This window comes from Geospiza fortis, unplaced genomic scaffold (genome assembly GCF_000277835.1).
Source record: "Geospiza fortis unplaced genomic scaffold, GeoFor_1.0 scaffold40, whole genome shotgun sequence".
NCBI lineage: Eukaryota > Metazoa > Chordata > Aves > Passeriformes > Thraupidae > Geospiza > Geospiza fortis.
In genome coordinates this window covers 22,216,473-22,239,310 of record NW_005054297.1, presented here as the reverse complement: position 1 = coordinate 22,239,310, position 22,838 = coordinate 22,216,473, and the positions used below count along the sequence as shown (strand labels likewise).

The following is a 22,838-nucleotide window of genomic DNA, read 5'->3' as shown; positions in this document are numbered from 1 at the left end:
TGCAAATAATCATGTAGTACAGAGGGCATTTTCTTTAACAATCCAGAAGACAGGAGCATAATTGCATAGAAAGACTAAAAAGCCTCCATAAATGAGAAGGGGGAAAAAAAGGGCCACTGTTTAATTTAAAAATCAACATCAAATTAAAATTATGAGGTAAGAAAGTGTTTTATACCTTACCTCTGCTGCTTTTCATAGTATTTTTTCTTTTGTAACTTAGTCTTTTCAATATTATTTGAAAATTCAGGGATATTAAATGTCACATAAAGTTAGAATTGTAAGTTATGAGTAAAGGAATGCTGTGAGGTAAAAGAGAAACTTCAAAAAGAAAGACAACAAGCTCTAGCATATGAAAGAAAAACATTTCTTTCTTGGGAGACAGGCCACAGAAATAAATACATATCTGGTTGACATTTCTTTGTATCTTATTCAAGCAGAATAAAACTAAAATAATCCCACATGCCTATAGGCTTCCCTGGTGTAAGGCACAGAACTGTAGAAGGGATTATTTCATATGTGCATTTTCATTTGTTCCCTTTCTAAGATAAAAAAGCAGCTATTCTAGCTGCTGAGAAATCATTTGGTAAAATAGATCCTTTAAAAATAGAAGACATTTCTACTGAAATATTTTTCAGACACTTCATGATCTAATGAAGTAGTTTTACCAGGGGCAAATTCAGCTGCTTAGACTGACCTTGGAGAAAACATTACATGAGCCAGCTAAAAATAAAAATATCATTTGGGAATAAAAGCTATACATGATTTTTTCTCTTAGATTTTTCTATGATAGAGCAACAGTATCAATACTGAAGGAAAGTATCCAGTACTAAAAGAAATTACTACTTAAAGGAGAAACAAAACCCATGATCTGTCTGTTATAACTGTCAGTCTTTGCAACCCAGTGCTAACCTGAGTAAAGAAAACGATGAGTGATTGATTCTAATTTTCTTAGTGAAAGCAAGTCTTGCAAGATGAGACACAGTTTACAGAATTGTGAGACAAATGGGCCTTGTAAATTCATAATGTACAATGTCCTACACAACTTGAAAAAACAGCAATGATCATCGCTTCAAAAAGAAACATCTGGAAGCACAGCTACTGCTGTTTTGCTCCAGCAAACACTTTGGTTTCTTATAACATAGCCTGGTGGTCAGATCATTCACTCAAGACATGAGAGGACTGTGTTTTCTGTTTTGAACCCAAATGTCTTCCACTTCCCCAGACAAGGCATTAACCACTAGGGTTACTGCTTTGATCCCCCTGTTTACATTGTCTCACTGAGTGCCAAAAAATGCAAGGCAGACAGCCAGAGCAGAGTATGACACTGTGGCCTAGAAATTAGAGATGCTTGGATGGAATCAGGCTCTCAGGGTTATGTCAGTTCTTACCTCAGGAGATTTGATGTGAAGCCTGGGAAAATGCCAAATGCACCATCCTCCTTTTTTCTTCTATCATTTTAAATAGAACTAGATGCCTTTTCTTAGCCAGAGAGTCTGGAATTTGAGTGTTTCTGCTCATCCTTTCCTAAGTTTTGGAAATTGGTCAGAGTTCACTCTCATATAAACTACTTTTTTTTTTTTTTTTTTTACCTGGTTACTCTTCTTCCTGGCATGTAGATATTTTTTGTAACAATTCTAAGTTGTTTATTTCCTTTCCTGTCCTTCCTGTACAGAGAAACTGGCTATGGACAGGTGAATTCCTGCTCTCAAAGGTCTAGGATCTTGGAACTTAGGTCACTGTACATATCTGTTTTGGATCTGTCCCAAAATAATCTCAAGGAAATGCTGCCTTGTTCTTGCAAACCTAACTGGTTATTCTGCTATCAGACATGTAAGTATATCCAGAGCTCCCACATGCTGCAAAATTTTCTGCCTCAGGCCATCATCTTTTCCCATAGTCTGTTTTTTGATGTCTGAAGTTACAGGTAAAATAGAATTAGACAAAGCAATATGGGAAAAGCTTTATTACTTGCAACTTCCTTATGAAATCAAATTTGATCTTTCTCTGTGAATAAGAATTTGAAGCACTCATCTGTATTTTCTTCAGCTCTTCTTTTGTGAGAACCTCTCTTTACCATGTGAATGTGCAGCTGGGAATTTATTCCCACTGAACTCAATGATTAAAAACAACACTGCAGTGAAAAATGTTCTGCTGGAAAATACAGTAGAACATCAATGGTGCTATTCAACTAATAAATGTTGTTCCCTGTGGTGTAGTTTGTGGGAACTGTGGGCTCCTACAAGGTTTCTCTAAAGCAAACCAGATGCCTGCTTGTTCAAGAATGATCAGTTGTTGTGTGACCTGTCCTCACAACAGCTGAAAGAGAGGAAAAATGCAGCTGAGATTTATGAAGCTGTTAAAGCAAAAGCTTCAAAACTTTTCAAAGCATTTTTAATCATACATTTTACTTGCTCAGACAAACATTATGATACTTCTTCTTTGAAGCATAATTGTATTTAGCGAGTATACCTGCCCTCTGCATGTACTCTGATGCAACTGCCTCCTGTTAACCTTTTGTTTAGTCACATTGATTATACAGGTAATCAGTAGGATTGTCTGCTCAGGTTGATTGTGGAGTTTTGCTCAAATCCTGGATATATAATATTGTCCTACATTCCTTGACATTTGTAGCAAATAACGATCTCTCAATATTAGTCAAGAAAATTTCTTCTGTCAGATTCAGCTGTTGCCCTCATATTGAAAGGCTGCTTCATAATGTTACCATCTGTCCATTGTAATAAAAGACAGATCTGGCTTTTGTACTCACCCTGCAATAGTCTATAAATAGCACACCATACAACAAACAGTTCTGACATATTGACTGATAATTATCTCCCCTTCCCCTAGGTGCTGCTTTGTTCCAGTAAAAGAAGAAAAAAACTCCAAAAAATGTTAATAAAATTATGTGTGTTGTGTTTCTGATCTATGATATATTCAAAATAATCCAATATGTTCATTCTATATGCATAATTCTTTTATTTTTGAACTATTTTACTTATTGGCCCTAAAACTGTAAATCTAGATCTTTTAGATGAATACTTAATCTTTCTTACTCCTGTCATTTATTTTCACTAACTTCAGATTGCTGGAAGCTTTCAAAGAATGCTTTATTTTATTTTTGTTCTTTGCATCATTAGGAGGGTTTTTCTGCTACAGGTCTCTTTCAAAGTCCTCTCAATTTAAGGGAAACAGCAATTCCCAAATTCTTCATATCACAAGGGAAATGAGAATATAATGCATCAGGCAGAATAGTTGATTTCTCCTTTTGTGAGTGTGCTTGTGCCTTGAAATGGCATAGCTGCTTTGCACTTTTCATCCTCTTTTAAGTAACAAGATATCAAGGTAGATGATAAGTAAAATATATTATATGTTAGAATAGAATAATTTCATTTCACATAAAGTCCCATCAATCACTTCTTTAAGTTATTCTTATGTTTCCTTTATGCTCTCCATATTATTTACCTCCTGCATGTATGAACACAGAAAGACTTATGGTGAAACCCTATGTGCAGAAATTGTTGCATAAACTGTCACTGAGTTTAATGGTAACTTCAGATTTACACAAAACTCTCGATTTTCAGTTAAAATAGGTATGAAAGAACCTCTTCCTCAAAATCATGTATACTTCACAGATTCTATTGATAAAATAGAAGATTCATTTTGAAAATTTGTTCTTGTACCACTACAAGGGGTTTTCCTACCTCCTGTATAGCTGTTGTAATCTCTGCAAAAGTATGTATAGGATAATATATTACGCAAACTTACAGCTTTCCAGCTGCATTATACATGTTTGCACATCCATTGGAAAATTTTTGAGATCCATCGGACAGGAAAGTATTAAAGTCAATCTGAAAGGACACAAAAAAACCATTAAAAACATACCCCCCAAAAAAGCCATAGAACTGTGTGGGAAGAATGCATGAATACAATGGAAGCAATTAGAAATAGAATACATGTTTCAGTAGAAAGCTCTCAAAAAAGGTCTCTATTAGCTTAATCCATCTAACTCAGCCTAGTATGACAGCATGGAAAATAAATTTACAGACTTTCAGAAAACTAAATTTTTCAGTAGGGTTGCCTAACTTAATGAGAAGTCTAAAGGAATGCAGCAGCAGTGTGCCTTTTGTGCTACAGAAGAATTATTGCACAGTTCCAGTATTTCAAACCCTTGGCATAAAACTTATCCAAATTTGCAAGAATTTCATAACATATGCCAGCAGTCATGGTGGAAAAGTAGTTTTATGTGTTGCTGTCCTAAAATAAAGTGCTTAAAATGTCAACACAAAGGCTTAAAGAAACATTTGATGATATTGATGGTAAACTAAAATATGGCTGCAATTTTGAACAGTAGCTGTGCATCAGTGTTAGTCCTAATACTCCCTGTGAAATTCCTTGCAAATTATAGGCAAAGAGGTATTTTTAAATTTTAAGTTAAAAATTTATTTTATTATTTATTATAATAATTTATAAATTATTGACAATAATTCATCTTTCAAGTAAAAGTGCTCTGAGGAATCAGAAAGAAGTATTTATAAGAGATAAAGGCACAAGTTTTCCCTCCCTGGCTATGCCTATGTATCCATTGATGGTTTTGGCACTGGGGCTAAAGGGAAACGGGCAGTAGCTGGCAAGTATGGATGTATCTTTCTTTCACCTATTTTTTGTTGGTGACCAAACCTTCTTGATTCATTGTTGCTATGATTTCTGTTTAGCCAACCAGTGATAGAGCTGCATGGGGAGAGTCTGAAGAGGGAAGTCAGACCCATCCCCTATTCCCATGCTGTTAAAAATAGTTCCAAAGGCAAATTCTGGCTAGTAGGTAACACGGCAAGTCATTTCAGAGGCACCTGGACTTTAATTTGTACTTCAGTAAATATTTTAGTATTTTATATTAAGTATTCATTGAGCTGGGAACTGTTACTTTCCATTATTTTTTTGTCTGTATTGTCCCAATGCAATTAGAGATGAGGAGAAATTAGGGAATGAACAAAAGAAGCAAATTTAGAAACTTCTTTGTTTTTCCCTTTTAATATCAGCACAATAGAGATTAGCATATCTCCCCTTATCAGAAGGTTAACTCACTCAAATGCACAGAACTAAACTAGATGCCAATGACATGATTTTAAATCTGTTTTAGAAACTGTTATAGGTCTTAATTAAATCAAGGCAACATAAACTTTCTGGCTTCATAAGAAACGGAGGAACTATCTGGTGTCTGCTTTCAGCACAGTTGATGTTTGCCTGTATAATTTAATATGGTACTATTTCTCACATTTGAGGTTTTCCACCCCATTTCATATGGCCATGAACTTGCTCTGAATTGTATTGAAGTTGCAATCCAAACTTGTTTCAGCTGAGTGGTAGGGTTTATACTGTGTGCTGTGTGTATTTGGAAAGAGTAGGGCAAGGTAGGGGGTTATTTGATTAGAGTGGAACAACAGCCAGTGCCTCTTGGGGGGACTCAAGACAGTCTGCAGATAATTGATTTAGATCTATTTCTACTTGAATCCAGGGAAGGAATCCTTTCAATCTACTTTGAATCTGTTTCTAGTGACAGAATACATGTTGTGACACTGAGGATTGATTATGTTCCCAGAGTGGCAGACTAACCTTTTGGATATGAAATCCTCATAAGAATTTTAACCCAACTTTTTCTCCTTGTGTAAGCTTTGAGAAGTGCTGCCTAATGGCACTGGAAGGAGGGAAGGAGGAAGGAGATCCGTGCCACTGACAAAATTCATGCAATTCATAAAGTTTTCTTTTTCTCCAGAATACAAAGTGTTTACATATTCCCGATGTCTCTTCAAAGAGTCTAATTACACATTAATTCAGTGTCATAAAAGCATGCAAAGCAAAACACTGAGTGAACAATAGTATATTTATTTTGAAAAGAGTAACATTTTGCACAAGTGAGTCACTGCTTCAATAACAAATCTAGTGGGGCATTAGCATACTTATATCTAATGTGCTTCTCATTAGATTGGGATTTTGACGACAACAGTAAAATGCCTACTGATGTCTGTATTAAAATGAAAGTGGTGGGAATAGAAGTGGGATAATTAGATTTTGTCAATACTTATGATTAGCGCTTTCAGCTTCTTAAAACTTTTTCAAAAAATTACTTTCCAGTTTTCTCTCCATCTTCAGAGATGAGTAAATGACTGTTCTTTAAATGTCACACTTCCTCAAACAGGCCATGTATTTTACGTTGAAGGGCCACTACAATATCCAGAAAGGGGGAAAAGAAGTAAAAATTTGATCGTCATGACATTGGAGGCCACAGACTGTGAAACTCATACATAGGCCAACTCAGATCATAATACTACAGAATTGTTAGTTCTGTGCAGTGTCCTAGTTCCTCTAGACTCAGTACCTGTACTTTAAAATAGGAAAGAAATTTTTCTTGTTACTTTTGCTATGTACATGCCTAATGAGTGATAATTTTCTATTTTAATATAAGTGTGAATGCTGACAAAATTCTGCATTCAAAACTCACAAATAATAGTTCTGCATGACTAGCAACTGAATATATATTTTAGAAAATCCTAATTATACTTTTAAGTTTCTATCTGAAAAAAACCCCATTCGATTAGAGACTCACCTGATGGAATAAAGTACATTTCCATTCTTGAAAATCCGCAACAACTTATTATCTGTTGTAACCTCATGAAAGTTGGCACCTTTTTCATTAGCAAAGAACAAATCAGGTTTCCAAATGGAATCCAGCATGGATGGATCTAAATCTAAAGAGTCATCTGGATATTCACTGTATGCGAGGCGTGGATCATTCCAATTCTGACGGAGAAAGATGTTCACTCGGTAATCCTGAATAAAAGAGAAAACATGCAAAGCTTTATCAAGCATAGGGATTTAGCTTTTATTTCATTTCTTAGCCATGTAATCCCCCGTCCATCTGTGGATGACAAAAGAATTACTTAGCTGAATGCCAGAATGATACCTATTTATATTAGTGGGGACACAATGGATAAGAATAAAGATAAATTTCGGGGCAATCAAAAAAATCCTAAGATAAGGAAATCCAACCTACATGTACAGTTCATATAATTCCATATAACTCTACCTTGTCTATCTACCTACTCTATCACAAATTTGTCTTGAATTTGAAATAAGAAGCATAAAAAGAGTTTTATGGTGTTACCTGTTTCTGCTCAAATCCTGGCAGGGGTATACCCACTTCCCTCTCTCTCTGTCAGTGAGAATCTGTCCCACTGTAAGGGAAGTTAAATATTATTTTTTCTCGCTCTTTAATCCTTACTTGTTTTAGACTCATCACACAGGTTTCTGTGCCTCATTTTCCTATGGAACATTGTGTGAGCAGTAGCATGCCATACAGCAGTCTGAGAATGGCACATATTCCTCCTCTCTTAAAATAGGGTAGAAACCCTATAAGTCTTTATAATAAATTAAATTAGCTACTGGTGTAGTCACCTGAATTTCTACAGAAAGTCCTGTCTTAATCAAGAGGACTTTTCTATAAAAGATGAGTGAGTGCTTCAAACTTCTGGAAGTCATTTTGCACATACATTCTGTCACAAATATATTTATGGCTCCACTTTCTTACAACTTTACCACTCTGAAAATACTTGGTTTTAAATAAAGTTGAATAATAGCTTCTCATTACATTGCATTTAGAACTGAGACCAAACATAAGGGCATAGGAACTATTCTTTTCTTGGTCATAATAAGATTTTCCTCATTATTTGAACTGCATTAATGAAAAAGATCAAAATAAAATAGAGAAAAAGATAGGTTAGCTGCAGGGAGAAAATGGCAACTGGATGTCAGACCTTACATGACACTTCTGAATATAACAGAAGTAAAAATAAATCACTTTTTTATGATTAAAAAAGATTATGAAAACTAATTTTAACAAGAAGGCTTTTTTAGTCAGAATGGGAAATTAAGTGTCCAGGGTTGAGAATAAAATTTAGCCAAAAACTATGGATACTAGTTTTTATAGGTTAGACTAACTAGTTAAAACCCCATTGGTGTAGAAATTGTTGGTTAAAAATGCAGCATGTTATTGATATTTCTCTTAGGAAACTTGGGGCATGCAACCATGTAGTGGGAAGAATCATGCCAACAGACGTAATAAAGGACAACAGGAACCTCAATATGCAACATTTATTCATGAGAAACAGTTTTTCATATCTTCAGCACCCTGCTGTTTTGGTCAATTTAATTACTCAGCTTGACTGAGTAAGTAAGTGTGGTCAAAAATGCTAAAAACATGCTTACCAAGTATTGCCAATACTTGCCAATATTTGCAAATCATATAGAGAAAGTCCCAGTAAAGAATTTAATATTAACATAACTTTAACAATTTTTAGCACAAAGAAGGGAAGTAGAAAACTACACCTGAAAAATGAAATTAATTCAGATTACTCTTTCCAGCAGAGGAAAAAGGCTCTCTGACCAAATAGAAGCATGTAACATTAAGTGCATTGGAATTGTTAATCAACTGCTTTATTTAAAGAAATAAACTTTTAATTAATTTGTTAAAAACGCAGACACAAACACACCCCAACCCCTTTCAGAAAAGGACTGAAAGACATTTTCTTTTTCATCATGGGTAGGGACAGCCTCAAAAGTCAAAAAGTTCTTATGAGAACCCGTTGGTATTTTTTACAATTAGTACCATGATGTGGTAAAACCAGAGCCAGGGATTTGTACTTTACAGATGTATAGAAACAAGCCTGTATTTTCTGTGTGTTTCCAAAGTAAGACAAAATTCTTAGACAAGCTTGTGCCTCAGTGCTCACAGAACTGTATTTTTGGTGTCTTCTAATAAGTCCTGAAACATTCCTATTTCTTTGCATGACATCCCAAATATCATGTAGTACCAGTTTCCATTCCAGCTTGCTGTATAAAATCAAAATGACAGGAGGAAGAAGGATGTGGGAGCAATGAGGGTGCCACTGCCTTTCCCAGCGTGGGTGATCCTTGCACTAAGGAAAAAGCTCTAAACCTGGGGCACTGGGGTGGGAGCGCTGCAGCTCTCAGACTTTGTATTTCTGCCCAACCCAAGCTTTATATTTTAAATTATATAACCTGAGGTATGTCTATTTACTTTACTTTTCTCAGTAGAATATGAAGACTTTATGGACAGGATCATTTTTAGAGTAAAGGTCTTCTCACATGTGTGAGACAGAACAGGTGAAAAATGCATAGCATGAAGGCCAAATGAAAAAGGAAAATGGAGAATGACAAATGATGTAATCCTTTCAAAATTATATTAAGTTATTCTGTATGTCAGTATGACTAAAGTTTATTGGTTTAAATTGTTTCCAGCTTTTAAGATGAAAAAAAGTCCTGGTTAAACTTCTCACTGAAGCAACTGGAGATATTTTTCATTGTTATCTCCCTTGAAATCTCTGCCATTGGCACTCATTATTCACTTAAAAAACATATCCTAATCTATCAAATGAAAGATGCTGCTATTTGACTTCATCATCTCAGTTTATAATTGCACATTATGAGCACAAGGCCTAACTACTTTAAACAAGTAGGGTTGTTTGATGCAAACACAGACACCAGAATCAAACGGCCTGAATTGATTTTTTTATCCTAAAAGAGGCTCTGTATTCTCATGTGCTATTTGTCTGAAAAGATGACTCCTAATTCAAATAACTGTGATAGAAAAGTCCCCTGAGGGGAGGAAGAAAACACTATTTCAGTTGTTGTGACTTCCACAGCCTCATCTGTAACCTCAAGGCTGCCATTGTCTGAACAGCTGCTGTACCCTTGTTCTACAGAATGAGAGTGAGATGTGCGTCTGCACTTGTTTCACCATACCTCAAAACCATAGCACAAGGTGAACCTCCTTAGAGGGTCAGGATACTGTTCACCTGTAAGCCTATAAGGCTCAATAAAATAAAAATTGGAGATCAGATAATTGCTCTTTGCTGTCCATGCCAAGGCTCAGGCCACTATGGACCTTGATACTAACATTTTGATTAGTAATTTCCAGCACACAGTAAAATCTGAAACACTTACAGGATATTTTGATTTCTACTTCATTATACTTGTACAGATAGATCTATATTACCACAACATACAGACTGTAGCTTTATTGAAATTTTTGCACAAATCTTCAAGATATTAATTTCCTAAATCTCACTATTTTTAAAGCATTTTTCATATGCACTTCATGTGGAATCCTTCTAGATCTGAGAGATTCCAAAATATGCCCCTCATTTGAACATTGAGTTCTCATAAGTTTTGTATGCTGTTATTTGGACCAAGTCCTCAGAATTTCATGCATAAATTACAGAACTCTCTCTGTTGCCATTCCAAATATAATAATTTTGCGTAATATATGCTTCTAAGTGAAATCTAGACTTGTCTTTTGTATGATGTAGTCAAAGGATTCTTCCTTCACTTGTTTTAACTCACTGTAAAATTTTAATATGAAAAAGTTCTTACAGACTTTGGAAGAACACTGTTAAGAGTAAACATAAGACACTATAACAAATATTGTTCTTGTAGAAAATTTTTTCTTCATGGGCTAACTATGACACTTGTAAGAAAGCTCATTTTCACCAGTGTAGAAGAAAAGCTTATATGTTGCAGAACACTGATAATTTTAATTTTTACTTCTGAGATTTTCCAAAATAACTGTCTTGGTGTCTGAAAAACATGCAACTTGACATGCTTTTTATTGCTGCCTTGATTGATATAATTACAGGATGGCCTTATTTGTGGCAATAACATCTTTCCATTTTAAATTTATTCACTGTTCTTAAGTACTGTGGCTGCACATTAGGTAATCAATTACTTTGTCCAAATAGATGGAATTTTCTAGTTTTCCTTTACATAGCTGAAAATTTCAGACTGGACCAAACGTTTTTCAGCTAACAATTTCAATATACCTTTGACAAAACACAGACAAAAATATTTTGAGTACAGAAACTCAAATATTTTAAATTGAAGTTAGCCACTCAAATTGTCAAGTCATTTTCCATGCAGGTTACCAATGCCATTGCAAAATCAAAGTAGGAGAAGAACCGTGAAATTCACACTCACATTTGAGAAATGCAAATATAGTTTTTGTATTCTGAAGGATTGCCTTGTATTTCCTCATGCTTAATCATTGGAGTTGCATCCAAATTACTGGAATTACTTATGGTACAGCCTTATCTGTTCAAAAGGATATGTAAAAGAAAGTGCAGGGAAGAATGATACAGGACTGGACAGGGCAGTCAGTTCTGTGAGAGTAGACATGAAAAGTTAGATTTCTTTAAACTGATAATGCAAAGGACTTGTGTTATGACTTTATTTATTACTTGGTTGCTTTCTGTTACTATTTCAAAGGGGAGGGAAAAAACATTTTAAATCTAAAGACAAGAATATCCTTCCTTAACTTTCAATAAATTTACACTGAACTGAAATGGTTCATCTATTTTCTTATGACAACAAACACTGGTGATATTTTCATTGGTCTTATTTCTTATAGTAAAGGGGGGATTATTTATTTTTATTACATCTTTGCACTATTACTGGAGTACTGTTTAAAATTCCCATGTTCCCAGCATAAGAAGGGAACTGCTTGAGCAAGTCTAGAGGAGAGCCACAAAGTTGGTAAGAGGATAGGAAAACCTCTGCTACAAAGACATGGTAAGAAAGTTGGAGCTGTTCAGCCTGCAGAACAGCACTGGAACAGGGAGGTTCTGGATGCTGCAATCCTGTCAGCATTCAAGGGCAGGCTGGGTAAGGCTTTCAGCAACCTGGTCTAGTGGGGGTGTCCCTGCCCATGGTCTTTAAGGTCCATTCCAATCCCTTAACATTCTATGATTCCAGGGCTGAACTGCAGGATACTGCATATATCTAAGCTGTTTGGCATTTCAATTAATGAGTGAAAACCAATTGCAACAAGCTTCATGCTCCACCATTAACTGTAACTCATTAATCTGTCAAAGATTTACCATAGCAGCTAAAGAGAAATTAACTGTGATTTAAATCAATTGCTTAGTACTTAGCTTTAATTGACACATTAAATCTGTATCTGAGTACCAATATTTGACTATTGCCAAACATCCCTGAGAACAGGTTTTTCTGTACTGAAGAGCTGTAGGGCATTCATTACAAGAAGCAATGCAAATACACTGCTAATTTTGATAAAGTGTTTGTCTATGGCACAGAGACTTTTTCTTGGTGATCTGTTGCTGGATATTTCCACAGGTGGGATTTCTCTTTCCAAAACTGATTTTGGCAGTGGGTAAAACTAAGGATGTCCTCCTTGTTCAGACTGGAATTACAGAACCCAGAGAGAGGCTGAGAGCAACTGCAGTACTGTACCACTTTAGTACAAAGCAACTTTGTGAATTTTCTAGAACCACATGATTCCTCCCTCAGACATCAATGTCTGAGGATGTGCCTTAGGAAAATGAATTGTTGCAATTTTTGTTTCTAATATTTCTGTGATTCTTCTGTATAAGGAAAAAGATTCAGTTCCACATGCAAACACATGGAAAACTTTCCTGTCTGGTCCTGCCTGAAATTAGTTGGCTAAATACACTGTGGGTGATTAGGATGTCTAGGTTTCAGCCCTTGAAGGCTGAGGATGAGCAGTAAGGCCTGCTCAGTTCCTGGAAAAAAGCTCTAATCCTAGTCCATACTGAAAATTGTGGGTGCTCCTGCTCCCTCCATTAAGTAGGACAGCCCAGATGGATGGGAGGTTTAGGTGACAACTAACTCGCCTCTGATCTCAGGAAGATTTAAAAATTATTTGAGCTATTCAGAAAAGACTGTTGATAGATTTGAATGAACAGGTCCTCTGAGCAGTAGATTTTAAGGTGTGTATTAATGCTTTTAATATTTCTAGGGTTTGGGGTTTTTTTTGGTAAGTTAATTTTGGTGGTTTAGTATGGTTTTGTTTGTTTCTCATACATTTCAGAACTAGTAGATATCCCAATGGGGGTCCTGTGAACGGTTTGGTTAAAACTTTATTTCAATTTTACCTAATTCCTTTCAGAGTTTGACTCCAATAACCATCCATCAATGCTCATATTGAAGACAATAGAACTAGAAGTCACTTGGTAAAGAGCTGGCTAAGACTGGTACTTCAATATTGTTACCTGCGCTATCAGACCTCTCAGACTTCCTTACAAACTTAGAGTTCAGCAAATACATTTACACACCACTCTGCACCTAGTGCTCTCCCTAGGTGTGCCACCTGCTTTCATTCCCTTGCATTCTGAAGTGGTATGGCTTCTGTTAGCATTCTGGCTGGTGCAGATGAACACTTCCTGCTTTATTTTCTTCTGGGATAAGTTATACCTCATTTTCCACCACTACAAATGATGGAAGATGAGAACCTACTGCAACTACTACAGTTCTGTCTTTGCCTTAGATGAAGTATTGGGTCATTTACGGGATGCTTGTTAGCACAGAGCTATCAGACTTTATCATTCAATCCACAGCTAAAAAAAGGATATAGTTGGTATTTTCTGACAGAGCTCCTTGATTTTTGCCTTACTTACTCCCTTGTTTCAAATCAGTTGAATTCAACAATGTCCTACAATATCTACTAACTTTCCATACCTTTTAGGGATAAAACATTGCAAATGGATGTGTTTGGTTTATTTTAGCATTGAGTTATTTTGTTGAGTTTGTTATCAGTAGCAATACTGGATTTTAGTTTCTGTGCTCACATATAATCAGCAGAAGTCAAAGGTAGTTAATATCTAGGATGCTAAATTCTTAAAAAGATTAATTATATTACTGACATACTGTATAATAATGTTTGTCATAGCTCCCACTGCATGTCCTAGAATATTTATTAATTAAAAATTCAATATACTACTCCCATATTTAATGGAAGTTGTGTGTTCCCAAGTCCTAATGCATTACACTAAAATCACATTTTGAAACTTGTTCAGTGTAATTGCTTTTCTAAGCTTTAGCTCAGGGGCTTTTAAAACGTTTGCACTTTCAAGCAGTAGGATAAGTGATTAGATGATAAAGGACATGACAATTACATGAACAAACAACATACACTAAGCCTCTGTCTTTGTTTGGTCCTTGGCATGTTCTCAATTGACAAAAGATTCTGGTTTTTTTCTGCAAGCAAATGATGTGTCCCTGAAGAAGTTTTTGCTCTACAGCAGAAAGTAGTTCTTGCTAAGTGAAAAGTTAAGTTTTTCTAAGATTTTTCATTTATTCTAATGAATTTTTGGTGCTATATATTCCATTTTGTTATTAATGAATTTTATGTTAGCCCTTTGAATATGACTGGTTTCCATGAGTGACTGAATGGGCTAATTTTATAATTCTTTACTGAAAAGATGTATTTGAAATCACCCTCTGTTTCATCTCCTCAGAGAAATATAACCAAATTACATCAAATACGATTTTGGGAATTCCATATTAAATTTCTCTGATGCCTTCCTTGTGTTGGTAGACAAGTATGACATTGTCTAGAATAGAGTAAATAAGGTAAAATAAAAGGTAAAGCTAAACTAGGTCAAGCCTACAAGCAGGGCCTGCTAACTCCTGTAGTCTAAACACCTGCTCAAGTGGGCTATGAAAAGGAATATATTTCTAACTTAAACAAACTTGATCAGATATGAGTTTACCTTAAATTTATTGATATGCATGAAATGCACCAAGAGGTTGGGAATTTAGTGGTTTAACAATGATACCATGGTAACACATAAAATTTTATGTGTATTTGTACTGTACCAGTACTGAGGAGAAAGGGAACAATTTGTTTGTCTACCCAAAGACATCATCTGGTGGCATTTGAAAAGCCCTAAATTATTATGCCTTTTGGCTGCTGGTTAAAAAAGATGCATGTCTTCTGCAATCCTGTGATAGGTCTACCTTCCCAGATAACTCAGAGATTCTTAGGGATTGTTAAGGCCACACTAAATACACTCAGGCAACTAAATAAAACTTCAATAGACATAAGCTCCATTCACTATTGATTTGCTAACCTGTTCCTTTCATGAAGAAATTAACTTTGTGAACAAGTACATGTGTGTCTCGATGAGTAGAAAGGGAGAAAGAAGAAATATACATTTTATGGCTTTCCACTAGGTCCATGATGAACTTCTACCAAGGGGTAGAAGTAAAGGTAACGTATTGAAAAGTGAATCCTTATTTTAAAAGATCTCAGAGACTGTAATTTGTAATACCACAGTAATACCAGAACAGTAGTCACAGGCACAAATCTAAAACATTTTCCCTACATTTTGCTAAACTGGGAAATTAATTAACCAGTGTAAAATATCAACATATGCAATGAAAAATGTTGTTATATTTGTATATAGTATATATTTTATATACATATATGATATACATTAACAAGACATGCAAATTATGTATTTAATATAGTCAGTTTTCTGAAATTGTAGAGCAGCCACATTCACAAAAAAAAAGGAAAAATATATTGCAAACAAGGGACCTAATAATGGCTGACTAGAAACATCAAATTTTCAGTATTCTATCCCTTCAATCCTACCAGGAGTTAAGTAGCTAAACCCTCATTCAATTTAAATCTTTTAAAAGAAGATAGAAGAACCAGAAAGGAGATTGTGAGAGATCTGGCATATTGTAGCTTACAATGTTTGTAGATGGAAATCAGACTAGAAATCTTCTTTAACTAATCCTGTTATGCCAATAAATTAGCTTGCATATGTTCCTATACATTTACGTTTTGAAATCCATTAACTGAAAAAGAAACCTAGTGACTGAAAGATCAGGCACTGTAAAGACTGGTTATTTTTTAAAGCAAGGGAATAAATTCAGATTCTCCAAGAGTGCTTTCGAAGATTATTGTTTTATCATCAAAAACAGGTAAACAAGAAATAATTAATACCTACTTTTTTCAGTGGTGTGTGTTCAATGTATTTGTTTATCGTTCACCTTCAATATCTTAATGGTTGTAATAAAGTTTTAGGTTAGTATTTATTCACACTGCCTCGGTTTCCAATGAGAAATGCCTTGAGGAGGTGGCTGCCTGTTTCTTTTTTTTTTTTTTATGGGGAAGAAAGATATGAGACTAAATTTGCTCCAAGGCAAAATTAGATTTTAAGCCTAGAGGCTCGCAGGTTGGGATCTTTTTGAATTCTGGAGAAGTCTGCAGCTTGTTTGAGCTGAGGTAAAGCTTATTTACTTCACAGTGGCTGTTACTGGGCTATGTTTTGGTATGTGCTGAGCACAAAGTTGATAATATAGAAGTATTCTGTTATTGCTGAGCAATGCTTTAACAGAGCCAAAGCTTTTTTTGCTTTTTTTTTTTTGTTTTTCAAACTGCTGTGCTGGTGAAGAGACTGGAGATGTGTTGGAAATAGGGAAGAGACAGAGCTGGCATGGCTAACACCCACTGACCAAGGCAATATACCCAATATGACCATATAGCGTCGTGCTCAGGATATATTGAGGGTGAGAAATGGGTAGAGGGGCAAGAAGGAGGAGGGGCGTATTTGGAGTGATTGTGTTTGTCTTGCCAAGTAACTGTTATGTGTGATGGAGCCCTGCTTTCCTGGAAATGGCTGAACACCTGCTTGCCCATGGGAAGCAGTGAATTCATTCCTTGTTTTGCTTTGCTTGTGTGTGCAGCTTTTGCTTTCCCTATTAAATTGTCTTAATCTCAGCCCACGAGTCCTCTGACTTTTACCCTCCCAATTAATTCTCTCCCTGATCCCACTGGTGGAGGAATAAGAGAGAGGCTGTGTGGTTCTCGTTTGCTGGCTGGGGTTAAATCATGATGAGGGATTTTTGTTGGCTTTGCAGTGCTTTTCAGCCCTGGATGAAATTGTTGAGAATTTCAAAGCCTCAGCAAGCTGGAGCACTAGAGGCATAGGAGCAGAGAAACCTGTGAGTTGGGATTACCTGCAATTTAGAGAGAGGGAGGAAAGTGTCAATCTGCAGATCTCTGTCTAGAGACACCCGTCTGATGAATCTAAACAGCAGAGTAGCATTTCCTGGGTAAGATGATTAATTAGATAAAGGGTCAAATGGAAGTGCTTAGGAGTGAGAGAAGACAGAACCCAATTTCTGTGCTGAAGGAGATGGCTGCTGCTGCTGAGACCCACATAGTATATCAGAATATCTGAAGTCATAAGGGTTATTTTGTGCAAAAAGGAATCAAACTACCTGAGAGATGATGATAAAATTTGTATTAGGATCTAAAAGGATTTGGAGAGGGGAGGAAGAGGTCTAACACTACTGATGTAATGCATAGGGAGAGGCATGTCAGTAGGTGATGCATATCATACTACACCTTGCTGTGATCATCTTGTCTTTTAAAGAAAATTAGTCTGGTTCACAGACTCATAATACTTCTTGTTCTGCTAGCTTTTAACAGCCATAATTGATAGCATGCTGTGTACTGTCTATGGAAAAAAAAAAGAATCTGGTGCGTAAAAAACAGATTCTTACAAGAACTTTTGATGAATTGTATAATTTTACTGTTTAATTTTAAAGTATTATAGAATAGTTTCAATTTTTTAAATATATGATTTAAAATATACCTTTGCAGTATGGGTATGATGTATAGAAGTCTGAGTATACAGCTCTTTTATGTTGAGTGGTTACTTTGGCTGCTGTAATTAAAAATGCACACCCAGAGTGCAGGAAACACCAAGTGTTTGGAATAGAATGAAGACATAGTGGGAGAATGGAGTTTTTAACTGATGCTAAAATGATGCCTTGAAACTTATTCACATCAAGAATTTCAAGGTCATATAGAATGTTTGTACTGAGAACTTTTCCAGGGTATATTTTCTAGACTCCAGAACAGAAATTAGGAACAAAGGTGACAATCTGAAAACCCTTTGTTTTCTTAATTCAGGTTCATTCAATAACTATTCTGAAGTCCACTGCAGCTCTTGTTACTGTAAAGAGAGTTAGTAAATTGCAAGTTCATGCAAAACTGAGGGAGACAGGCTACAGTCATACAGTGATGGATGGGGATTTATGGACTTAACTCCTATTAGCGTTAATGGGAGTTAAGGACAAAATCCACATATATCATGATGAGATGAATTTCCATTGCTTAAACACATATAATGAAGCAGCTACACTAAAGATATTTTTAAAACTATTACTTTTGACCTAGTTCTTTGATTTAACTATTTTCAATAATGTTTTTACACTGATATCTGTGTTATAATTTTACAAATCATCATGAATGTTGCATAATTATAAGCCCAAGTGAGTTAATCTTTCATGATTGCAACAAAATAAGAAACTTCATAAAGAGCATACCTCATATGATGTGAACAGAGCTATGTAGTGATGCCATAATCTTTTTTTCACAGATACTAAGATTTCCTACAATAGTGACTGAGTAGAACTCAGCTTGCAAATGAGACATTTTCACATCTTTTTCTGGATAATGCTGCAATTGCTATATCAGGATGTAGATTTTTAAGAACAGCCTACCTGAAAACAGCCTTAAAACAGATTGAAAAGACTAATATAATAATGTGGAAGTAAGTAAGAAGATACTGGGAGGGAAGGGAGTAATGCCACATGATTTCATAGTGCAGTGCTGTACAAGTAATGGTTTTCCCTTTAAGTGAAAAAGAGCAGTCAGAGGAAGAGGAATCAGTGTAAACAAACATAGATAAGGGGAAATAAGAGGTATGAACTGTTTCCCAGCTTTGCTATAAGATTAAATCACTTAAGGTAAACAAAGGATATAAAAATTTAACTAAAGGCTGCCTCCCTTGGAATGAGAAGATAAAGATTCTGCAAGAACCTTTGATAAGTTTGTAAAGAAACCATTTTGGTTTTAGGAAGCATTAGAACAGGTGATGAGTAGTATTTAAAGCAGCACTGTATGCAGTAGCAAGGGCTTGAGCTGATGATGTAGGAGGTCACTTCAGGTCTTCTGTAGCTAATGGTTGCAGTAAGTGCCATGGGGAAGTAGAAAGCTTTGTGCCTATAAACGGAGCTGTTCAGCTTTCTGTATTATACAGTGTTTTGCAAATTCTTTAAGAATGCTTGTTAAAATGCACCAGAAAGAAGGATACATTTGTATGTGTGGATGAGCTGATTATAACACCTGTACTGGTAAATATTTACCTATTTTAGATAAACCAGAACAATTACTTCTAGCTTAGAGTAGTAAGGCAACTGTAGGTCTGGATTCAGCTTTTTCTTCAAATGAAGTAAAAAATATTTGAAGCTAGGTTTCCGTTATTGTAAACAAGAATTAAAAAACGTGACTCAGCACACATGCAGCAAGGCTACTACTGCTACCATTTCCCTAGACCTGAGAAACAATCACCGACTAATGGGTTTTGTTTTCAGAACTTGTTTATACCTGAAGGTGGTATAGATAGTTGTATAACAGATTTGACATTTCTTCCAGGACCAGGAAGTCAGAGCAGAAGATACAGTATGCATTTGGTAGTAGTATAGAGAGATTTTCTGGATATATCAGCAAATCAGATACTTGCCTCTCATGTTTCTACACACAGCTTCAAATGGAACTCATTCCTAACCAGCACTTCTGAAAACACGTCCTCAACACCTGTTAGTGATGTGGAATACAACAAACACCTCACCCTTGATCCACTGTTGTAATGCATCACACCTTACATTGCAAGGGTCCACCTGCCACACCTTGCAAGTCGGTAAGACATCTGGAACATTGTTGAGCTACCTTTGCCTCGTATTTTCTTCTCCTTCTCCACTTCATTATGCTGTTGTAAAGCCAGCCAGTGTTTTACATGATATCTTCCACCACAATTTCCAGGGAATTCCAATATTCCCATCTAAAAGGTTATCCTAAGCTAAAAGTTCCAGAGAAAAAGTGTACATAAAAATGCTTCCCATTTCTGCTTGGAAAATCAATGGGTATAGGAATTCCTTTTTAAATTTGAAAAAAAAATTATATTTGTTTGCAAATTTGTATCTTGTATTTACTGATGTGTTTTTCCAAGCAAACTTTGGTTGCACCCTATAGAGTTTCCTTATAATATGGAATCGATGCTGTATCTCTATTCAGAGAGTGATATGATCTCTCTGCTTAGAATGCAGGTTCAGCAACAGGATTTGCCCGGATTACTCTGGACATGATTACTTTGGGCAACTGGACAGCTGTAGACCGACTAGAATTTGTAAAATCTCTGTCTACTTCTGACTCTGTAACCCAGGATCAGGGTGGCAGTGGCCAGTGTATGAAAAAATAGACGATGTTATATAATCTGATGCCCAAACTTGCACAAGAACAATCCATTTTTCTGTGCCATGATAGAAGGGCAAACAGGGACTTTTTTTTTTTTAATTCTGAAGCTGTAAAGTGGCCATTATTGCGAGGCCTCACTTTCACGCATCTGAGATACAAAGTGTAGGTGTTTCTTCCTCACTCTTCAGTATTAACACTTTGCTATATATACTGGACAGATTTTTCAGTGTATTTTCAGTAAAGAAAGGCATCTATTTCCTTATATTTGAGATATCAGCCTAAATGATTCACTTGAGGAAAAATGCTTGATAAGGCTCTTTAGCATTGAGGTTTGTAATGTGTACAAGGGAACACTTCTTCCAAGTAATCTACTGAAAGACAACCTAGAATAGGTATGATAGAACAAAATCAGAAATGCTTATTGAAGAAAGATGAAGCTAAAGAAATTAAAGAGCTGTGGCTCATGGAAGAACAGTAATTATGGTGGCTTAAAAATGTGTTGGTGTGGTTTAAAAGCATATTTTATTTGCAAATGCAAGATGATCTCATTAATGGGGGGAGTACAGGAAGACCTATAACGTGCTTCCTATCAACATTAAATTCTTTTCAGACTGAATCAAAAAATGGCCCTGAGCAAAAACATGGTAAGGACAAATAAGAGACATGACTTTCAATTGTTAATTGAGATTAATTAAGAGTGTTTGATTATAATTAAATTAATTAATTCAGTGTTAATTGTCTGCACTGTTGTTATTTGCCGTCACATCTCCCTGTGATCATCCCCTTCAATGCATTTTGAGCACATGCATTATGCTAAGTGTATTAACACACTCTGAGTCAAAATTGCTGTAAATCTGCATTAAGGTCAGTGTTGTACCTGACCTTTGAAACTCAGAAAACCTTGAGCAAGTTTATCAGTCACATTTCCTAGAATAAAAGCAGATATTTTGGATGGCCTATTATGTACCCAATAGACTAATTGTTTTGTGTATTCTGTATTCTGACTCTGAACTTTTGCAGCTGAAAATGTTGGCACTGATATTATTTTGACCTTGTGTGACTGAATAATCTATTCTCTTATGTTTTGGTAATTACCAACAATATATATGACGCTGGTCTTAATGATCACAAAATCTTTTAGCCTTAGGAGATACAGTGTGAATACAAGCTGAGTGCAACCTGAGCTACAAAAACTCTCTAAGGAACTTTTCAGGATATTGTGATAAAAGCTGAAATTTAAGTTCCACTGCTACAGCAAGAAAAGTATTTGCTTTCCTGTAGGATATAGTTCCTATGCTGCCAATATACATTTAATTTATATGATCAAGCAATCCAACCAATTTGTCAGCTTTTTATTGTTATGTGTGCTTAGGTGTTTACTGGTTATCTCAAATGAAAAACTTCACATGTTAATTTGTATTAAATATGTTATGTTAATTTAATTATAATGAAATAGTAATTTTATTCTGGGCTTTCCCAATTTTTTAATCTTTTATTCTTCTCAATTTCTAAATTCTTATGTGTAAAAGCCCAGAATAACAGCAAAATGTAAAAATACGAAACACTGGTCCTAGGTTTTCCTTTATATATGTGAAGCAATAGAGTTTTTCTTGTCTAGAGGATGAGTGTGAAATTCTTTCTTTGTGAATATCATTAAGACATGCACAGATCTAGTGCTACCATTCAGCTTGATAATACAGAATAACTGGTGGGGCTGGAACCTAAGTGGTGCCAATGCTAAAAAATTTGTTTAAAGGCGCTTTCAATTATGTAGTTTACTTTGTTGCCTGCCTCCTCAGAGCATACATGACATAAATGAAAGTGCTTATATGATCACTTAAAATCACCTAGGTCCAACTCAGCTTCCTAGAAAGAGGTAGCATTCTTTTCCCTGTTGTGAACTATCTGATTTGCACTTTGATAAAAAGAAATGGAATATTAAATAACTAGAACCCATGGAAGGAAGGCAGGCAGGCAGGCAGGCAGGCAGGCAGGCAGGCAGAAAGAAAGAAAGAAAGAAAGAAAGTAAATGTGCATTGGTTTCCAAGGCATAGTGGAACTAACTGAGGGCAGAAAGAGAGAAAGAGAGAAAGAGAGAAAGAGAGAAAGAGAGAAAGAGAGAAAGAGAGAAAGAGAGAAAGAGAGAAAGAGAGAAAGAGAGAAAGAGAGAAAGAGAGAAAGAGAGAAAGAGAGAAAGAGAGAAAGAAAGAAAGAAAGAAAGAAAGAAAGAAAGAAAGAAAGAAAGAAAGAAAGAAAGAAAGAAAGAAAGAAAGAAAGAAAGAAAGAAAGAAAGAAAGAAAGAAAGAAAGAAAGAAAGAAAGAAAGAAAGAAAGAAAGAAAGAAAGAAAGAAAGAAAGAAAGAAAGAAAGAAAGAAAGAAAGAAAGAAAGAAAGAAAAAGAAAGAAAGAAAGAAAAGTGAACCAGTTTGCAGAGTTGACAATCAGTAAGCCAAATAAAGCTACTTTTTCGGTTTGTCTGCCTCTCCTGAGCTGTTAGAGCAGGTGTAGGTGAGTTAAAGGGACTGGGCTTGCCCGAGAGCCACACGCTGCCCTTCCCATTGCCCACTGCCACACTCCTCGCCCCGCTGAGAGCTATTCAGCCCAGGAGTGTGAAACTGGCACCGGGCTACTTTGCAGGCAAAGCGGGCTTTTTTAACCCCTTGTTTCTCTGCCTG

At 35.7% G+C, this 22,838-nt stretch overlaps 1 protein-coding gene across 2 annotated transcripts in view; it reads right to left on the bottom strand.

The window, feature by feature from the left end:
* Window positions 1-22,838, bottom strand: part of GLRA3 (glycine receptor alpha 3) — an 82,082-nt gene that overhangs the window by 30,212 nt on the left and 29,032 nt on the right. For both annotated transcript variants that reach the window (XM_031066123.1, XM_014311964.2), the window contains exons 4-5: window positions 6,602-6,825; window positions 3,766-3,848 (exon numbers count right to left, since the gene is read on the bottom strand). In XM_031066123.1, the coding sequence (XP_030921983.1) occupies window positions 3,766-3,848; window positions 6,602-6,825 (307 nt within the window). The remainder of the gene's footprint in view (window positions 1-3,765; window positions 3,849-6,601; window positions 6,826-22,838) is intronic.